Source organism: Lactuca virosa, chromosome 6 (genome assembly GCF_052849685.1).
Source record: "Lactuca virosa cultivar CGN04683 chromosome 6, Lactuca_virosa_CGN04683_v6, whole genome shotgun sequence".
NCBI classification, from domain to species: Eukaryota; Viridiplantae; Streptophyta; class Magnoliopsida; order Asterales; family Asteraceae; genus Lactuca; species Lactuca virosa.
The window spans coordinates 251,663,053-251,682,571 of record NC_136431.1 but is presented as its reverse complement, the minus strand read 5'-3'; the positions used below and the strand labels follow the sequence as shown (position 1 = coordinate 251,682,571).

The window sequence follows — 19,519 nt, the reverse complement described above, 5'->3', positions numbered from 1 at the left end:
GTTTTACACCTAAGAAGAGTTTCATACTTGCAAAAGCTGGAAGCTTTATGGACTTAGAGACCCAAGAGAGCTCAGATCTGAAGTTGCAACTTCAGATCTTAGCTCATACACAAGAAAAGCTTCCTAATATGCTAGAAAAGCCCTATACTTCACCCAAATGAGATCTAGAAGGAAATGAGGTCAAGATAACGACTTGATACCTTCAATTGATGCTAACTAAGGTAGATTTATGATTCCCACATGTTCCTTGCTTCTAGTCACTTGTTCTCCAAGCTCTTCTCACCAAGAATCCTCTTCCAAAGCTTAAAACACACAAATGGAGCACACACACACGTATTAGGGTTTTTTGAGCTCTCAAGGAACTGTAAGGAGGCCAAAGGAGGCTAATGATCCCTTAAATAGGGTGCAAAACCCCGAAAATTATGGTTTCATCCTCCAGCTTCTACTCGTTGAGTCCTATCTTGGACTCGGCGAGTAGGTCACTTAAAAACATGGACCAACCCGCTGCTACTCGACGAGTCAAGGCAACCAACTCATCGAGTAGACCTTGAAATCATGAAAATTTATAACCATAAATCAATACCTGAGAATCGGGGCATTACATTTGGTCACGAAAATAAGAAATGTCATGTCGTTGTAATTGATGGCCACGACGTGGTGATTAGTCAGAACTCGTTTGATCGCAAAAATCTGAATTTTCAGGGCGTGGTAATGATGACCACGTCGTGGTGTCTACACAGAGTGCTTTTTTTTCAAAACTCTTCACGTTAGGTACCCCACACTTATTCAAAAATGCGGCTTCTAGGTTCTAGTCTTTTAAAATCTCCTGGTTATTTCCAATTAAGCTCCTTCACTGCTTCACTTCTTTTAACACTACAAAATAATATCAAAATACTAGAGAAACACATGATCAATCGGTTAAGCTAAAATAAATCAAAAACTAAATCAAAAAGAAAAGGAAATGCAAACTCTAAAAACATCGGGTTGCTTCCCGAGAAGCGCTTCTTTTTGTGCGAGTCTTGAGCCGGTCTCATTCCCACTCTACGTTGTTGCGGTAGGGAGTGGGATCTCCCTTTTCTTTTTTTCCTGTTTCCACTTTCTTTTGTAAGCTTTCACCCTTCTTATATATGCCTTCTTGTAATTTTCTTTCTTTGTTTGAACGTTGCACACCTCAAGCTTTCTCTTAACTCCTTGGGTTTTTTCATCATTTGAGTTCTTCTCTTGGTTTTCAGCTAGTCCCTTTTTGTCTATCTCCATTCCATCAAAATTTACCTCCCTTCGTTTTTTATCATCCTTTTCATTACTTGAACTTAGCTCTTCGCTTTCACAAACCTCTTCATCTTGTATTTATGGTGTAGTAAAGGCGAATACTTCTTATACCATTGGAATTGAGGCTCTTGGCTTGGTAAGCTTGACTTCTTTTTTAGGATTTTTTCTTGTTTGGACCTCTTCTTCCATTAATTTCTATAACTCTTCAAGCTCGTTGTCTTTATCCATAAAGAACACTTCATTTTCAATCTTAGACTTCTCAAATCTGTAACGCTCGGTTCCTGGTACGTATTTAAATTCAAGTAAGTCTATGTTTTGCTCTGGGACTCGGCGAGTTGGAGGCCCTACTCGTCGAGTAGACTCAATATTTACCGGGAAGTTTAATGACCTACTCGACTAGTCGGGAGACTGACTCGACGAGTAGAAGCTGTCTGGATGAAACCCTAATATTTAAACAACTTATAACGCCCAACACAACCTCCATTGTTCCTCCTAACCCAGAGAAAGCACTAACTCGAACCCTAGGCCTCTTTTGAGTGTTTTTGAGCTTTTTGGTGACTTTTGTGTGCATTTGAAGTTGGAAGAGAAGGAGGAAGCTTGGGAGTTCAAGTGGAAGCTTGTGGATCCAGAGGTTTTGCTTCATTCTCAGTTTATTCAAGGTAAAAAGCTTGAACCTTGACCATCTATCTCTTAGATCTTGTTTTGGGGCTATTTTCTACCCCTTTTTATGAGTTGTGAAGTTATAGTCGGATTTTGTGAGTGTGTTTGGAGTTACACTTCAGATCTGGAACCATTGAGGTTTCCCATGGCATAAAGGTGCCAACTTTATGGCCATGCGAGACCCATGCTTCTTATATACCTCTTTTTATGGATTTTGAGCCAAAAACCCCCATGCATGGACGTCAAGATTGGAACTTTACGTATAAAATGGACCCTAGGAGGTCAGATTTATGGTCTTGATGCATTAAGACCCATTATAATCGACTGAATAGTTTTGGACAAAGAGGGACTCGGCGAGTCGCTTAGGTGACTCGGCGAGTCGGGTCGTGTTTTCCCCCAAATTCTTTCTGGAAATGGCCTTTGGTTGAGTGGAAGGAACACTTAGCCTGTTAGGGGTCTGTGATGGACTTGAAGATCAAAGGACTCGACGAATTCACTAAGAAACTCGGCAAGTTCAAGGAAATGTCCCAACCACATGAAGACGGACTCGACGAGTTCAAGGATGAACTTGGCCATTCATAGACTGAACACCTTCATATGGATGAAGATGAACTCGACGAGTTCAAGGATGAACTCGGCGAGTCGGTTGAAGATAGTCGGATATGTTATTGAAGGCGAACTCATCGAGATCTTGCTAGACTCGACGAGTAGGGACGGGATGGTAGCATTTTGTGGACATGGGGACTCGGCGAGTTGGTGGACCAACTCGGCGAGTCGAGTCAACCAGATGTTTGTAATTAAAAAAAACCAAAATTTTCGGTCTCGATTTTTGGGATGTTACAAAATCCTTCGGCTTCGAATGTCATCTCTTCCTTTCCCACTCGCAAGGTAAGATTTGATTTACGGACATCTACCAAGGCACGTGCGGTATTAAGTAATGGGCGTCCAATGATAATAGGTACATCTTCATCCTCTTTCATATCCATTACCACAAAGTCTATTGGAAAAACAAATTTTTCAATTTTTACCAATATATCTTCAATTATGCCTCGAGGACGAGTCACCGAACGATTTTCCATATGAATTGTCATCCTTGTGGTCTTAAATTCTTGAAGGTTAAGCTTTTGATAAAACGAATAAGGCATTAAGTTTATACTAGCTCCAGAATCAGCTAAGGCAAATGTCTTCGTATTATTTCCAAACTCACATGGTAGAGTAAGGCGTCCGGGATCTCCCATTTTCTTTGGTATTCGTTCCATAATTACCATTGAACATTGTTCACTAAGAACCACCTTGGAAGTCTTCTCTAATTGTTGGCGAGTTTCTAGGAGATCTTGTAGGAACTTTGCGTATTCGGGAATTTTCGCTAACTTCAATAAATGGGGTATTAATTGGAATACCCTTGACTTTTTGGATAAATCTCTTGTGCTCTTTTTCCAATGGATGTGCCTATGATCGAGAAGGAAACGGTAACGGAGGTTGATATGGCTGGACAAAAGAAGATTTTTTCTTCCCAGACCCTACCCACGACGTGAGCATGTGGTCCTCACGTCGTGAGACCTGTATATCAAATTCATCTTTTTTGTTAATCATCTTTCTTTTTGGTTGTGGATCGGGCTGCTTTTTATCTTCATCCAATGCCACTAAAAACTCATAGATGGTGACTTCTTCAGTGGATATGGCCATGACATGTGGTTGCGATTTGTTATCGGGAATTTTAGGTGGTAACCGTTCATTAACTAGTGTAGTTAATTGCCCGAGTTGAGTCTCAATGTTTTTAATGGAAGCTTGTTGGTTTCTAATGGTAACATCAGTTGCATCATGTTTTTCAGAAGCCTCCATGAACCTATTAAGCATTGACTCAAAGTCCACCTTCTTCTCGGGTGGTGGTCGTTCTGTTTGGAAGAAGCCCCTACCAGTTTGCCGATATTTTTCTTCTTTATGCTTTTTGTACTCTTCATACGGAAACCATTATTTCTTTGGCTTTCTCCAATCTTCATCAAATTGGTCTCGACTAGAATAACAAACTTCAATTTTTCTATTCCCATTTTCGTCTAAATGGAAATCCTTGGTTAAGTGTGGACCATTGCAATTTTCGCAACCCACATGTATTGCGTGTATGGATTGATCCATTTTCGTCATTCTTTGATCCATGTTATTTAACATTGCCAAAATTGTCGTCATATCTTCCGAAGCACCATTTCTGATTCCCTTTGCTCCGTCTTGTCGAGGGTTGTGGTATTCTCTTGAATGCTTTGAAAACTCTTTTATTAGCTCTTTACTTGTAGCAGAATTATTCTTTGTGAGAGGTCCTTAAGAATCGAGGAGTTGCCTTGTCGTCACGTTTACCCCATCATAAAATATAGATACTTCTTGTTTCTCATTAAGATCATTTTGGGGACAATTTCTTAGTAATCCCTTATATCTTTCCCATGCTTCATACAATGATTCCCCCGCTTGTTGCTCAAAATTGGCTATGGCCTTCTTAAGTTTAGAAACCTTCGATGGTGGGCAAAATTGTTGGAGGAATTCTTCACGCATTTGTGCCCATGTTGTAATTGCACTGGGAGGGAGTGCCTTCAACCAATCTTTAGCCGCTCCTTTGAATGTAACTGGAAGCATTCTCAACAACATCGTTTCTCGTGGTACATTAGGAATATTAAAATAATCGGTGATGTCATTGACTTCATCGAGGTGTTTGTATGCATCTTCATGGTCTTTTCCGTAGAATGGAATATCTTTTAGCACGGAAAGAATGTGTCCCTTGAGCTCGAAGTTTGCGGTAGCGGGAATTTTGGGTTGCACAAGGCCCAGACCGGTGTCCTCACGAATTCTATTCTTGTATGCCTCCATAGTCATGTCCGTAATGTTGGTCATCTCGTCTTTTGGCTCGCTTCCGGGTTCGCTACTTTTGTATGATTTTGTTTCAGGCTCGTAACCAGCTTCCTTTTTGTTAGGAGTCTTCTCAATGCTTTCAAACTTGTTTTTGTTTACCGGCTTCTTGCTTGATTCTCCAACGTGTTTGTTCTTCTTTTTATGAAATGTTGACTCTGGATCGTCAAATGGTGGTGTCAATGGTGTCTTTAATCCGTGGGTCATATACTACTGAAATGAAATAAAAACAAAAATGTAAAAACGAACTAAAATAAAATAAACTAAGATTGCAGGTCTCATGTCGTGAGCGTGTATGCTCACGTTGTGAGTTCTGAAATGCATGAAATTTAAACTAATGCAGAAAATTAACTTTTTGTGGGTTTTACCCCACAAAAAGGATCGATTAATCTAAAGCAATTAAACTAACAACTGAAATAACCGTTCCCCGACAACGGCGCCAAAAACATGATGTGCACAGATTATACCTATCTAGCTTTAAATTTATAAACCTAACTTCTTTTCTACTAATGCACCTATAGGCAGTGTACCTAGTCAGTTTATAGTATAGTAAAGTAAGTTGGGTATCGAACTCAGGGAACGGTTTTAGCTAATAATTTAACTACTAAAAATTGATCTAAAAACAATTAACTAAATTAAGGGTTTTATCTGATTTTGCAAGTTCAGATTAACTTAAAACTAAACAAACATTTAACTAAAAACGGATGTTAACAAGATATTAAAAACACTTTCGTTTAGTTTTGAATCCACCTTTTTCCTATGGTTGGTTCATATTTATGGATTAATAAAGTTGGTTACCAATTTATATGTAATTAGCAATCTTGATCCGATCTACTAATATTTTTTACCAATTCATGAACTACTATGTAATGATCATACACAAGCAAACACATAATTGATTATTAATGATGATTGGGCTATGTAAGATATATCTAAGATAATTATCTATGATCGAGACAATTAATTAAACACAATTATGATCAAATTATGTTCTCCAACACAGCTAAATTTGTTACCCTTATCACTTAATCTAAGATGTGATTAATCCTAGCTCTAGCAATTTAATGATCATAAACTACTAGGTAAACAAGTTCATGTAATTCTAATGGACAATAAACAACACTTAACTTGAATCAAAGCAACAAAGATACAAACTTTAACATGCTAGGTAATGATAATCAAACACATGCATAAACCAAATTCATATAATCCATAAAATAAGAAACTAACTCATAGTTTTAGGATTCATCTAACTAAACGAAAGTCTACTAAATTAGCTACTCATGGCAGAAAGTAAGCACACTAAATCATAAGAATTCAACTTTATTGAATTAATGCAAACTGAATGCGATGTATGATCTTCTAATCTTCAATCTCGAATCGTTCTCTCTTCCAAAAGGTTGCTTTTCGTTCTCCTCTGACTTCTGAATTCGACTATAACTCAGGAAATCAGATCCAACCTCTCAAAGTCGAATGTGCAAAGGAGTATTTATAGTTTCCTAAAATCGTATCTCACATCGTGAGAATTAGGGTCTCACGTCGTGAGTTCAGTATAAATTCGTGTCTGACAAGGAAACTGCATTCCGCATATGAATCTTCTAGAATGATCAAGCTCACGTCGTGAGTTCTGTCTTTACACGAACATCGCAAATTTTCTTACAAACACGACGTGGTACTCTATTGCCATGTCGTGGGGAGTGTCTTTGCTTGATTTATCTTCCTTTTTAAGCTCCATTAAGCTCCCGTTTAAGCTCCAGTCCTTCCAAACTCCAATATTCGTCAATTCTAGTCCTTTTTCTTCAATAATGTCCTTTTTAGCTACAAAATAGAATTTAAACATTATAAGTACCAAATATTTTCATTATTAACTAAAATGTAGCATAAATGTATTAAAATAATGTCTAAATATATGTACAGATATGACAATATCACCATCCTATGGTCACGTCGTGACATATGATTTTTCCTAAAAGTCATGTCTTTGACTCCTTTATGCCCTACACCGATCCAATCTGGAAAACGGGTGTTACATTGGAAGCTTAGACTTAATGGATTAAGTCATCTCGGAGTTGTTGGAACAGGGCAACTGCGACGCGATTGTTCAAGGGACGTGGTGCGGTTTCTGGATTTTCATATGTGCACCTGTTAGTGAGAATACTCAGTTGTTTTGTCCTTTTGTGACCACGATGCGGTCAATGGGTTTGATCACGGTGCGGTGGTCAGTGATGATTGACCGTTGATTTTGACCGTTGACCATTTACTTTTTAACCAATTTGACTTTTGGTCAAACTTGGGTATAATTGAGCAATTTACTAAGGACTGGTTTCGGTTTGACATTGGTGGCTTGTGTTAGTTGTTCTGTTGTTGAGGTTGTTGTTGAGGTTGTTATTGAGCTTTTGTTGTTTAGCTCATGTGAGTTTCTCACTATACTTTATATTGCAGTATGTATCATCTGTAGGATAAGATGTGTTTATGTTGTGGTATGTTGTTACGCAGGTAGACTAGTTAGTTAGTTGTATGTGATGTTGGATTGTTTGTGTATGTGTTTTATATGTATGTTGACATATTATGTGTTGAGTTGAGGGCGACCCAGCATATCACAACATAAATGCATGCATCATGCCAAACCTAATAGCTACCCGGTAAAATTTCTCATTCAGATTCAGTGGCTTTAATGAAAAAATAGCTAACTAAATCATTTTAACCTACGAAACCGAATATCACATAAACATTGTGGAAATTTCTTTTAAAAGATGATAGCTTCCGATCGACCAAAATAACAATAATAGTTAAACGGTAAAAATGAATAAAATATATTAGTTTTTATGTAATATGTCTTTTCTTATACAACCGAATCAACATACATTTAGTATTTTTTAAATTTGGATTAACTATGAGTGGAGAACACGTGTAGGATTACCCTAAAAAGGGTTGCTAAACTTATTTACTTATACAAAAATGGCTTGTGTTTACTTTTGTTCCAAGTGTAAAGAAAGCATAAACTTAGTGGTTTGACTTTGTAGTGGTTTGTGGTTTGACTATGTGGTCGGTTTTCAATGAAAGCGAGGTATGAACAAATGAGGCAAAAGCAGTCCAAGAAGCTCTGAACACCGATCAATTTATCAAATAAGTAACACTTGTGTTCTTTATCTTCATATCTTTAGTGGGTGGGTATCTCCTAAAGGTCAACTACAACATTATCATATCAAAAAATTTGCAAGTATTGTCGATAAAAATAACGTTTACAACTCAAAATACATGAACCAAACACAAATTATTTAAGACCACATGATTTCTCATATTTTACGTATAATGGGCCGTTTTAAATTATCTTTACTTATACGCATCAAAATGACAATAAGAACCCAATGAAAATATAGAAATAACATATCTTAGAAGAAATATCATTAAATAAGAATTAAGTTTCAAAATTATTACATCTAGATACCTCAAACAACTGTTCTATTAAATAATAAAATCATAATTAAATGAATTCTTCAACTATAACATACGTAACGTATGTTATTTTTTCTAAATAATATTCAAATTAGTTTTTAATAAATAACATGCCAATAATTTGGTAGTGCCCACGATAGTGAAGATACTGAATGACAATTATTTGAATTACCTTAAGTCAAACATTTTTTTAGTTCCAACATTCTATTGGTAATCTTCAAACTTGGGTGACCAAGTCAGAAGTATAACTTGTTATTTTTTGTATTTAATCTATTTGGAATCATTTGTTATGTTTTATATTAATAAGTATATTATACTCGTATATTCTTTGGATATATCTTTTTTAATGATTCAAAGAATTATATTTTAAAATTTATGTAATAAATATTTTAAACCTTATTAAATTGAAATAACTTATAGTAGTAGCTAAATAATACTAAACTTACATAATAATAGTGTTTTTACAAACAAAATAATTTTTTTTTACTAATTATCATGTTAAACCTAAGGATGGACGAAGTCATGTTAGATGGACAGTGGGTTGGGGGTGGTACAGGTGGTACCACCACTTCGAGCAAGACTGTTTCATTAGGTCAACGAGTTGGGTTTGCCACCAATCTGGTTGAACACACTCTTTTCTCGTTCACTTACTCGTATTATATGATTCATTAACTGTACGTTAGGAGTCGTTAGGAGAGATGGATTATTTGTAAGGGGTGGAAGTGGTAGGAGAGGGAGAAAAATGATGTGGTGCTTAAGTGATAAAAGAGCTGAAACCCTAAGTAAATATATCTGAATAAAAAAAAATCATTTAGAGGATCCCCAAAGTTGAATGTATTGTATTTGAATATATAACAATTCTTTTTGAAATGGTTAATTTTTAAGTAATAAAAACTAAAATTTAATAAGATTGAAACAAAAATAAGAGTTTGATGGTTGTATTTTTCTTAAAAAGAAAGTTCAAATTATCCGCATTGACAAAAAAATTTGATTACCAATTTACCAATGAAATTGTCCAAAGGGGGGTACTCACCTTCCATCTCTTTTTTTTTTCATATCCATTTAGGATCACTTCATTTTCTCCTTATTCTTCATTTCTCCTTGCTTATTTTATTTTATTTTTTAATCAAATGTAAAAAAATTTGTAAATAAATTCAAGATTAATATTATTCCAAACTGAAATAATCAAAATAACATAATAATAATTAAAACCAAACTAAAACATAACGATAAGTAAAAAAAAAAAAAATACATCACTTTGAATCTTCATTAAATCCAAACGAGAGTACGAAATTTTAAGAGTCAATGAACTTGAAGTGTTGGAAAATATTTTTTCTTTGAACGGCAAATATAAGATACTCCTACTATATTACTCCTAAATTCATATATGTCTCCAACGAGACTTGAACTCTCAACCTCAAAGAGGGAAGACAACACCTGATACCGGTGGGCTAGAAACTCTTTGGTTATTGGAAAATGATTAAATTAATTATTTTATAATGATTATATTAATTAACTTTACAATTAGTTAAAAAGGAAAATAAAAAGATAAACAAAAAAATAAATAGAGTTAAAGATAAATAGAAAAACAAAAATAGATCCAGTCCATTGGATAAACCTTTTGAGGATCCACGTATTTCTTCACTTTGATCCATTGGATCCATAAATGTATTCAATAACGGATCCACATCCCTTTTGGTCTTAGTTGTATTGTTAGACATAAATTTCTCTAGAAAATTATTATATTTTTACAAAATTCAACAAATATCTTTTTAATCCTTTGCTAAGGATGATGATAAGTGATGATAATAATAATTTGATGATGTGAATATTGTAGCATGTTGGGTCATCTTTTTTAGCAATCGTCATCCAAAAATCTGGTCCTCATGGATATGATATGAGAAAGGTCCAAGTACCAAGTCACAAACAATACTTTTGCTATTCAAAACAATGACCCTATCTCATAATCATATCATATCTACATAACAAAGTTAACATAACAATCACGTTACCAACATAACAAATAAAGCATGAAAAATCTAGCTTCAATTTTTGGTCAAAAAAGCAACCAACCATTTTCAATTTTCAAAAAACAAAATATTACCACATCACAATTCACACGCATCTCCAAAAGTAAAATTTGTTTTTGGTCCTTTCCTTTGAATGATGCTTACAAGCTAAGAACATCTTCTTCATATACTTAACGTGAAGTGTATGCAACCACCCATACAGACACCATCTCATCTCCACTACAATTAACAAATAATCTAAAACCAAAAATAAATTAAAATTAATAATCTTACATTTAAACATCATCTTCTTCTTCCTCTGGGAGTTGTATTTCATCAGCGTCTTCTTCATTGGGTCCATCTTCACTATCATAATCAACTGCAACTATAATTATAATAACATTTATAAAAATAAAAAATAAAAATAATAATAATAAAAACAGTCATTTAAATTGCTCAACTTAATGTAAATAAAATACAATACCTGAATCTGATGCTGGACTTTGACTAGGGGTGGGCCCACTCTTATCAAGAAGATACCCGACTTCTAGAAACTCTAATAGAGATTCCGTTTGAGGATTACGAATATGCCCTGGATTTAAATAAAATTAACAAAATATATATTTTTTTTTTAAAAAAAAAAAACATTATCTTGTAAATATATAAATATACCTGAAAAGGAATGATTAGCGAGAGTTTGAGAAGAATTGTAACAAGGAACAGTGCGAACAAACTCAAAAGGTTTACTACTCCCTCTGGATTTCAGCTTACTCTTCACCCATTTGCGACATTCTTCCATTTCAAACTCTACACCCCTAAAAGTAACCCAAATAAAAATTCTTATTATGGATTATATAATTAAATTAAATAAATAAATAACCTAAAAGTAACCCATTTGCGACATTCTTCCTGCGATTTACACGTACCCAAAATTCATTGGCATTTTAGTGAGAGGAAAAATGGAATTGAATCTACGGGTGATTGCTAGCCACTCTTCATCATATTCAATCTCATATGGACCGGGATCCGATTCAACTTCAATAATCTATCGAATTCAAAATTGAAAAAAAAAAAAAAAAAAAAAGTCAACGAGAAGCACAGGATAGTCAACTATGATTATGAAGAAAGAAATTTCACCTGTAAAAATTTACGCCTTGGGATACATTTATCAAGCGCAAGAAACTTTGTGACTTCACCTCCATCTTGATGTTGAACAAAAGCAGCAAATTTGCAATGTAAATGAGCAGAAAACCAGTAAGGAGGTTTTAGTTTCTCTAACAATTCTGCAGCAGCTTTACTTCCCAAACTTCTCTCCTCAATCTGAAATCCTATGTGTTAAAATGTAAGGGCTTTCTTGGAATTATATTAAAAAAAAAAAAAAAATGTTTGATTCCAAAATAGAAGAGAATGAAATTACCTCCTTCTGAAAATAAGGTTTATCACGAACAAGTTCTTTCCAGTTTCCATGATCAGTGATGCCAAGTGGCCAATCATGTGACAAAAAAATATCGACAGGTTCTTCAATTTGCATGAGTTTGTGAACATCATATTCTCTCACATGGTATATTGACTTTATATCACTATTGTTATATGGAGCCCTTTCAAAATGTCCTGTATAATTGTTGTGAGAATAGGTGTACAATTTTTTATTTTTTTGTAAAGTTTTAAGATATAAGTAACCTGAACGATAATCTCGGGACTTGTAAATTCCAGAAATGCCCCCGATGCGAATACCCCCGAATTTGACAACTCCTGCAAATCCCAAGAAGTATATATCAGGTGCTGCCCATCCTCCATAGTATCTAGAGAAACAGGGAATAATATGTTAATAGATAAAAAGATTTTATTTGAAATTAGCCATAAAGAAAAAGAAACTCACAATTCCCAGAGGTAATTGGAAGCTTCATGATTTCCTCCAATGAATATAGTTGGAAATGGAGCTACTTTTTCTCCTGAGTAGTATTTCCAGAAAGAGTTCATGCTTCTATATTTAGGTGGAACACTTAAGCTTTCTAAATCCTTCTCATTCCTAACAGCCTGATCAAAAATAAATAAATAAAAACATGTGGTTGGTGTTTGGAAATTGGAAAAATGAAGGACAAACCTGGAAATCACCACAGCATATTAGAAGATCAATTTTTGTCTTCTCAACTTCTTGTAAATGCAAGAGAGTTGCATATACATTATCTAAGTCCCCATGCATGCAGCCTTCTATTGCAATCTTCATGGATATCTGTTGAGTCAAATGGGTGTGAGAATCCATGAAATACAAATTGGTAAAAACAGAAACTAAATATATGATTATGTTTAGTGTTTGATTTGATATTTTGAGTTTGAGGTGGTTTGTTTCTTACTCAGGATTAGGTTGAATTGGTGATTTGAGTAGTTTAGTGACGATTTGTGGATTACCTTGTTGAGTTATTAGTTATTGAAATATCAAGTGTGTGTGTGTGTGTGTGTGTGTGTTCTTAAATAATCTCTTTAAAACATGAAAGCAAGGAATTGGGGAGACTTTGTTGTAAGATTGACAACCTAAAAAACCTGATTATATGTTTTGGGTTTGAACATTGTGAAAGGATTAATCATTTGACACTTGTATTTCATGTATACAGTTTATGTCTTTATGTGGATGCATTATTATTATTATCATAGTGGCGATTTCTACAACTGCTTGTAGGTGGTAACTTGCATTCACTCACACCAATACACTTGGTTAAACCATGATTAAGACGCATTAGTCAAACAAGCCCTAATATATGAAAATTAGTTATCCTAAACAATTGGAATATCAAATAGATGAAATCATGTCACATTCTCATCACTTAATTTGCAATAATGAAAAGGTACGCATGACTTTCTACTTAAAGATGAGTGGAGTATCCTGAGAAGGACACAAACAATGTAATTTGGCTAACTTGGACATTTTATCGAACAGATGGAGGGCATAGCTTAGCAACATAACTTCGAGGACGACCTATGACATGCATACCTCAGTTTACGGTAGAGGGAGGGCAGGAAAAGTAGACACGGGATCTTGACGGAGAAGATGACGGGAAGTTGAAAACGCCGGCGACTGAATGATATTCGGAATATGTGGGTTTAGAATCTGTCGCGCCAAGGTTTTCTAGAGTAAAACACATAAGGGTGGAAATAATTGTTAAGTAATTTTTGTACTCGTTTTTAAAAATCAAATTTCTTGCAACAATTTCTTACTCCTATTTGAAGTTGAATTGTTTTAATGTTAGAACTAGAATTTACAAAATTGATCTTAGAACTAGAATTTACAAAATTTTAGTATAAAAAAAATGTTAGGATAAATTACAAAAATGGTCCTTTTGTATATATAGTGAAATATGCAACTTTGTCCAAAAATTAAAAAAAAAAAAAATTGTTAGTAAAATAAGCAGATTTGTCCGACTTTTTTCTTTACAGCGTTGGTCCCTGTGATTTAAGCTTGTTATAATGTTCATCCTTTTGGCTAATGTTGTTTCCTTTGCTACGCATATAAGGGCAAACGCAAGAATGTATAACAGTAGGTGTATCGAGATTTTTTTTATTTTTTTTTTGATAAAATATAACAACATAAATTGGTCATTTCATAGATGAGTATTTACAACTTATTGAAGGAAAAACAACCAAAAGTAATTTACCTGCAAAAGAGCAATGTGTCACAAATGACTGATTACTCGTATACGGACTTTTTTGTACAAAAAGAAAGTACAATGAAAACCAAAAATGATGATAATGACGATGCTTTAGCAAGACAAAGTGGTTTTTGACTTTTCAAAATGGTTGAATGCAAGCATATCACAAAAATAAAAAGTAAATATTGTGTGGAGAAAGTAGAAACCTGCAACACTTATCACAGAAAAACATCCTAAGAGGGTGTTTGGCTAAACTTAATCCTATCCGGACTCCGGTGCCATTTTTAGTGTTTAACAAAAAAATTTGTTAAGTAAAATTACCAAAAGGGGTTTCATACAGATTTCTTGTTCATATTAAACATGTTCATATCAGTAGCTCTTGAACAACAGTAGCATCCAATGTTTCAGTTCATATTAATTTCTATAGACGAAAGTGGGAGACATCACACAGATTTCGAACAGTAGCAATTGAACAACAGTGAGATAACCAAGGATTTCACACATATTTTTTTATTCCCTGTTGATTTCATACCTATATCTAAAAGTTGCAGACATCACACAGATGTCGATTTCAACGGAAATCAGGGGAAAAACGAATCAATTTCAACGGAAAGCAGGCAAAATCCAGATGAACAAAAGCAGGAAAAATTGAAAAAAATAAAACCTGAATCGAATCCGTAGGATGCGAAAGTCGCCGATCTAGCTGTTGGGTGCGACGGTCTCCGGTCAGTGGCAGTGATGACAATCGGCGACGAGCATGATGGAATCGCTTGAGGAGCCGACTAGCTGTCTGTTTTTTTTAGAGGTTTTGGTCAAAGGGTATATTGGTCAATTCTGAAATGTAATGAATTAAGGAGCTTTTGATAATTAAGGATTGACGAACTTATGAAAAATGGTTTATTATTCCAAACATGTTAAAAAAGCTCCATATTCCAAACACTCTCTAAACACAAATAGAATAGATTCGTAATCACAGTCTCTAATTTTTCATCCAAATTCAATTTAGAAGTGTCAAGTGAAATAAAGTATACAAGATTTTTTTTTTTTAAAGTACAATCAATTAGGGCCAACATATAAATAGATAGCTAGATAGATATCTCCGTTAAAAAAAACAAGAAAAATGAAAAGTTGTGGAGAAGATCATTGTTGAAGATCCCAACCATAAATAATTAGAACACATTGATTTAAGCTTATGTACATAACTTTTCTCAAGAAAAAAAATTAAAGATTTTTTCAAACTGATTTCAGGAAAAAAAAAAGAGTACCTAAATGAACGATAGGCGGAAGTCGGCGTTGGCGCATTGTTTGGAAGGAGAGGGGAGGGGGACGAAGAGTCGTTGAGAGGGAGGAAAAAAATTTATTTTAGGACACAATTGCCATTCGCAGGTGTTGTTATTCACACCCAAACTAACCTAAAAAATTGTTTTTTTGTGATACTTAGGGTTTAGACACCACATCACACAAAGCAGCATTCGTTTTCTTCAAGCTACCAAAAATGGCAGACAACGGAGTGCTGGCGGTTGACAAGTTAACAATTTCCAACACCATCAAAGAAGCGGAGTTCTCACACCGTGTACTGCATATCTGATCTGCTTACTTGATCTTAGTTTCTAGATACTGGTATACTACTGAATATCCAATCTGCTTAAATGAATATGTTGTTCTGTTACTATTTCAGATTTCTGCTATCGCCCGTATTCGTAACGCACTAACTTATGCAACAACACGTTCTTCCAAAAACATGGATTTCTTTATGTTCATACTCCAATCATCACCACTAGTGATTGTGAAGGCGCAGGAGAGATGCTTCAGGTCACAACCTTAATAAACGATTCAGAAAAACTTGAAAAGCAACTTCTAAAGAATCCCCCTCCCTCCCAAGAAGATGTAGATACAGCTAGGGCTACTATCAAGGAAAAAGGTGAAATAATTGCTAAATTGAAGTCTGATAAAGCTGGTAAACCTGAAATAACAGTTGCAGTTGCTGAACTTACTAAAGCCAAAGAGAATCTTTCAAAGGTTGAAGAGAGATTCAAACAGAAACCTCGTATTCCAAGGAAAGATGGCAAGGTTGAGACATTTGCTTGTCACAAAAGTATTTACACTTTTGGCCCAACTTTCCGTGCTGAACATTCTCATACAACTAGACATCTTGCTGAATTCTGGATGGTTGAACCCGAAATAGCATTTGTTGATATTCAGGTACACAATGCAGAATGCACTTCTTTAATGAATAACCTCTAAGAAAATGAATTTGATTTGATTTTGTTCATATTCCTACAGGATGATATGAAGTGTGCAGAAGCATATGTTAGGTTTATGTGCCAATGATTACTCGACAACTGTCTTGATGACATGGAATTCATGGTTGAGAAGTTTGATAAAAATGCCATTAATCGTTTGAAAATGGTTGCTTCTACATATTTCGTACGGCTTTCCTACACAAAAGTAGTGACGATTCTTGAAGAAGCTGTTTCTAAAGGCCACAAATTTGAGAACAAAGTAGAATGGGGAATTGATTTGGCATCTGAACACGAAAAGTAGTCTTTTTTTTTCTTTTAATTTGTGAAACCCGACAATTTGTATGTATATTCAATAACTTCAAGATTTTGCATTGTGTAGATACCTAACAGAGACAAAATTCAAATCGCATGTGATTATATACAACTACCCAAAAGGGATCAAAGCATTTTACATGAAAGTTAACTCTGATAACAAAACAGTAGCTGCCATGGATGTTCTTGTCCCAAAGGTGATGAATGAAATCTTTTGAGGACTCATTATGATACGTTACTGATTATGATACGTTACTTGTAAGATTTTGTTGCTTTTTTTTTTACTGTTGGTGATGTTTTTTTATTTCCCAACTGTTAGAGATTGAACATTGAGTATATACGAGTCCTTTCCTCAATTTCATCAAACTATAGTTTGCCTTATCCGATTTCATCATGGGCTTGGGCTTCAACTAATTCATAGTGGGCTCCTATTTGGGCTTTTAATAAGCATAATGTTAATTCTCATAGTGAACAACTAAGTGGATTCATTTTAAAGATGGATTGTTAATAACGTATTTATTTCATCTCTTTCGCAAACTGCAAATTGGGTCTATATGGTTTGCAGTTTTCTTTTTTGGATTCGATCTAAAATGTTTAAAGTTGCACAGAATGTTCCTATACCCCCTCGTACTGTGACATCCCCAAAATCACGGCCAGAAAAGACCGGTTTCATTTATGTTTTTAAAATAATTTCAGAGTAAATCCATTGATTTAAAAGAGTTGCGGAATTTGTCCCCAAAACAATACATGATAAAATAAGGTTTATCAAAGCATTTCTTAAAGAAATGTATTTTCATTATATAACAAAACTCGGGATGTCATGTTCCGATACAGACACAAAAGCATAAACAATAAAACATAGACCTTACACAGTTATATACAACTACAGGTCTATAAACAAAAACATCTTCACAAGTTCTCCAACTTATGCTCTCGCGCCACTACCTGTAATACAAAGAAACTGAGTGGGTCAGGCTTGGGATCCTGGTGGGCATATAGGGTTTTCAACCCACAATAAATAATTATATTTAATTTCACCAACCAACAATAACCCGATTACCCATTCCCGTTATCCTCACTTTCAACAACTATTACAAGGGACCTAATCTAGGATTTTCATCGGGACGGACAATACTGCAAAGGGGTTTCCTCAGCAATGAATGTCCTAAGGCAACCATGAGGGGGGTAGAATACAACGAATGAACACCCAAGTTCACCAACACCTACAGGTTATGAGCCTGCCAGCATTCCACAGGACAGTCTAGAAAGAGTCTGTGGTCGTCATCCATATTCTGCTGAATGACTAGATCACAATCACATCGAGGCCTCTCATCAGTTTATCACACATCAACTATCTACCCAAGTTCTACCCAACATTTTTGTAGATAACAACATACACATGCATTCATATGCAACTTAAAAACTGATAAGATACTAATTCAATACTCGTTCCAAATAAACAGATAACATACATATACACGTATATTTATACACACATAACACGTATTCTATAGGAGATACTTCATATCTATGTGTTAGAAGAAAGGGAATATACACTCACTTGATCAGAAGATGATCGGACAGCACTACAGCTCTAAGAGTAGTATTTTTCGGTGAAACTGTGATCCCTTCACACACCGGGCTTCTCGCGGGCAGAGCTTCGGCTCGGAAACTCTTTTCTTCTCGGGATCTTCGGACTTCGGGACTTGCTTCGGGTCTCGGGATGATACCGGGGCTTCGGGGGTATTTCATTGTACGTAAATCGATGTAATACGGGAGAGAGATGAGTGAATTAGTAACCTTGGCTGGCTGCCCCTTCAACTCTATTTATAGGGTTGTTTTCTGGAAATTCACGTCGTGAACAGTACTCCCACGTCGTGGGCTTGATTTTTCACAGCATGCATCATCACAAGTGGGGTTTGGCAGAGTCCAGGTGACGTCATTTATGGGTTCACGTCGTGAACACAGTGTTCACGTCGTGAACTCTGACACAGTATCGGGTTTCGTGCCCCGAACTTCAGAAATTCATATCTTTCGCATACGAGCTTCGTTTTAGACGTTCTTTATATGCACGTGTAGGTGAGATTATGCTCTACAACTCTCGTTTAGACTTCGACGGCTAATTTTGACTTTATTTTTATTATATTTTTATTATATTATTTTTAGTAGGCCGAGACAGGAAAACTCCGTTAGAAATTCATAACTCCTTCGTCTGACGTCCGTTTTCGTCTGTCTTTTCACCGTTGGACTACTATAGACGAGATCTTCAATTCTCGTTTAGATTGTTTCGGCTAAATATCGCTCGATCTCATATTCGAACTTTGGGCTGCATACCGCTAAGTCGAAACTTCGAAAAATCATAACTTCCTCATACGAAGTCAGATTTAGACGTTCTTTTCATGTACGCTCTCGGTTTAACGTATTCTACTACTTTCGTTTAGATCACTAAGGCTAAATATCTCTCCATCGTAAATTCACTATTTACGTCACGCAGTGTCGCGTCGGTTCTGTCGCGAAACTTCGACAGGTCATAACTTCTTCGTTATAACTCAGATTTCGGCATTCTTTATATATTCGGAATCTTCATCACAACCACTACTTCTTCATGTATCGATATAGGTCATATCTAACATTTTAATATTACGCTTATTTTTTATTCTTAATTCAGTTAAGCCACCAATTAAGCAATTAAGCATAAAACACATAATACTCAAATAATACATTCTTATTATTTCAAAATGAGTTACAAATGTTAACCTAGACTATTACATCATCATTAGTGCCTAGCCTGGAAACGAGGGCGTTACATTTCAGTACACTGAAAAGAGAAAAGAGAAAAATATTGAGATGGATATTAATTAGGATCAATCTTTATGTAACGTCCGTAGATCCGGGCTAGTCAATTTAGAGATAATAGGGGTCGAAAACGACTTTTCGACAAAAGATTATTTAGAATAAATAATCTTAACCAAGTGGTAGTATATGTTACAAGGGTTCCGTACATATAAAGAACGCCGAAATCCGAGTTATAACG

General features: G+C 35.2%; 1 protein-coding gene, 1 non-coding gene and 1 pseudogene across 4 annotated transcripts; 2 read left to right on the top strand and 1 right to left on the bottom strand.

The window, feature by feature from the left end:
* Positions 1 to 4,315: 4,315 nt before the first annotated feature.
* LOC145123073 (small nucleolar RNA R71) lies at positions 4,316 to 4,422 on the top strand. Its single transcript, XR_013714953.1, has one exon. It is a non-coding gene; the product is annotated as a small nucleolar RNA R71 (small nucleolar RNA).
* A 5,981-nt stretch (positions 4,423 to 10,403) lies between these two features.
* Positions 10,404 to 14,786, bottom strand: DBR1 (debranching enzyme 1). 3 transcript variants are annotated; one of them, XM_079057674.1, is made up of 11 exons: positions 14,595 to 14,785; positions 13,276 to 13,410; positions 12,391 to 12,519; positions 12,166 to 12,323; positions 11,967 to 12,088; positions 11,704 to 11,897; positions 11,424 to 11,606; positions 11,213 to 11,331; positions 10,959 to 11,101; positions 10,771 to 10,878; positions 10,404 to 10,671 (listed from the first exon to the last, which is right to left on the bottom strand). In XM_079057674.1, the coding sequence occupies exons 3-11, from the start codon at positions 12,511 to 12,513 to the stop codon at positions 10,583 to 10,585; spliced, it is 1,239 nt and encodes a 412-aa protein (XP_078913800.1). In that variant the 5' UTR covers positions 12,514 to 12,519; positions 13,276 to 13,410; positions 14,595 to 14,785; the 3' UTR covers positions 10,404 to 10,582. The 3 variants fall into 3 exon arrangements, with proteins under 3 accessions (XP_078913800.1, XP_078913801.1, XP_078913799.1); XM_079057675.1 differs by lacking the exon at positions 13,276 to 13,410 and having other exon boundaries at positions 10,404 to 10,665; positions 14,595 to 14,786; XM_079057673.1 differs by lacking the exon at positions 13,276 to 13,410.
* Positions 14,787 to 15,425: 639 nt separating this feature from the next.
* LOC145122443 (asparagine--tRNA ligase, cytoplasmic 1-like) lies at positions 15,426 to 16,705 on the top strand (annotated as a pseudogene).
* The last annotated feature ends 2,814 nt before the right edge of the window (positions 16,706 to 19,519 follow it).

Excerpts from the sequence above, each read along its gene's own strand:
- DBR1 (XM_079057674.1), bottom strand. The coding sequence starts at position 12,513 with ATGAAGATTGCAATAGAAGGCTGCATGCATGGGGACTTAGATAATGTA. Across the intron at positions 12,324-12,390 it reads TATGCTGTGGTGATTTCCAG|GCTGTTAGGAATGAGAAGGA; the intron begins GTTTGTCCTTCA and ends ATTTTTGATCAG. Across the intron at positions 12,089-12,165 it reads TCCAATTACCTCTGGGAATT|ATACTATGGAGGATGGGCAG; the intron begins GTGAGTTTCTTT and ends CTGTTTCTCTAG.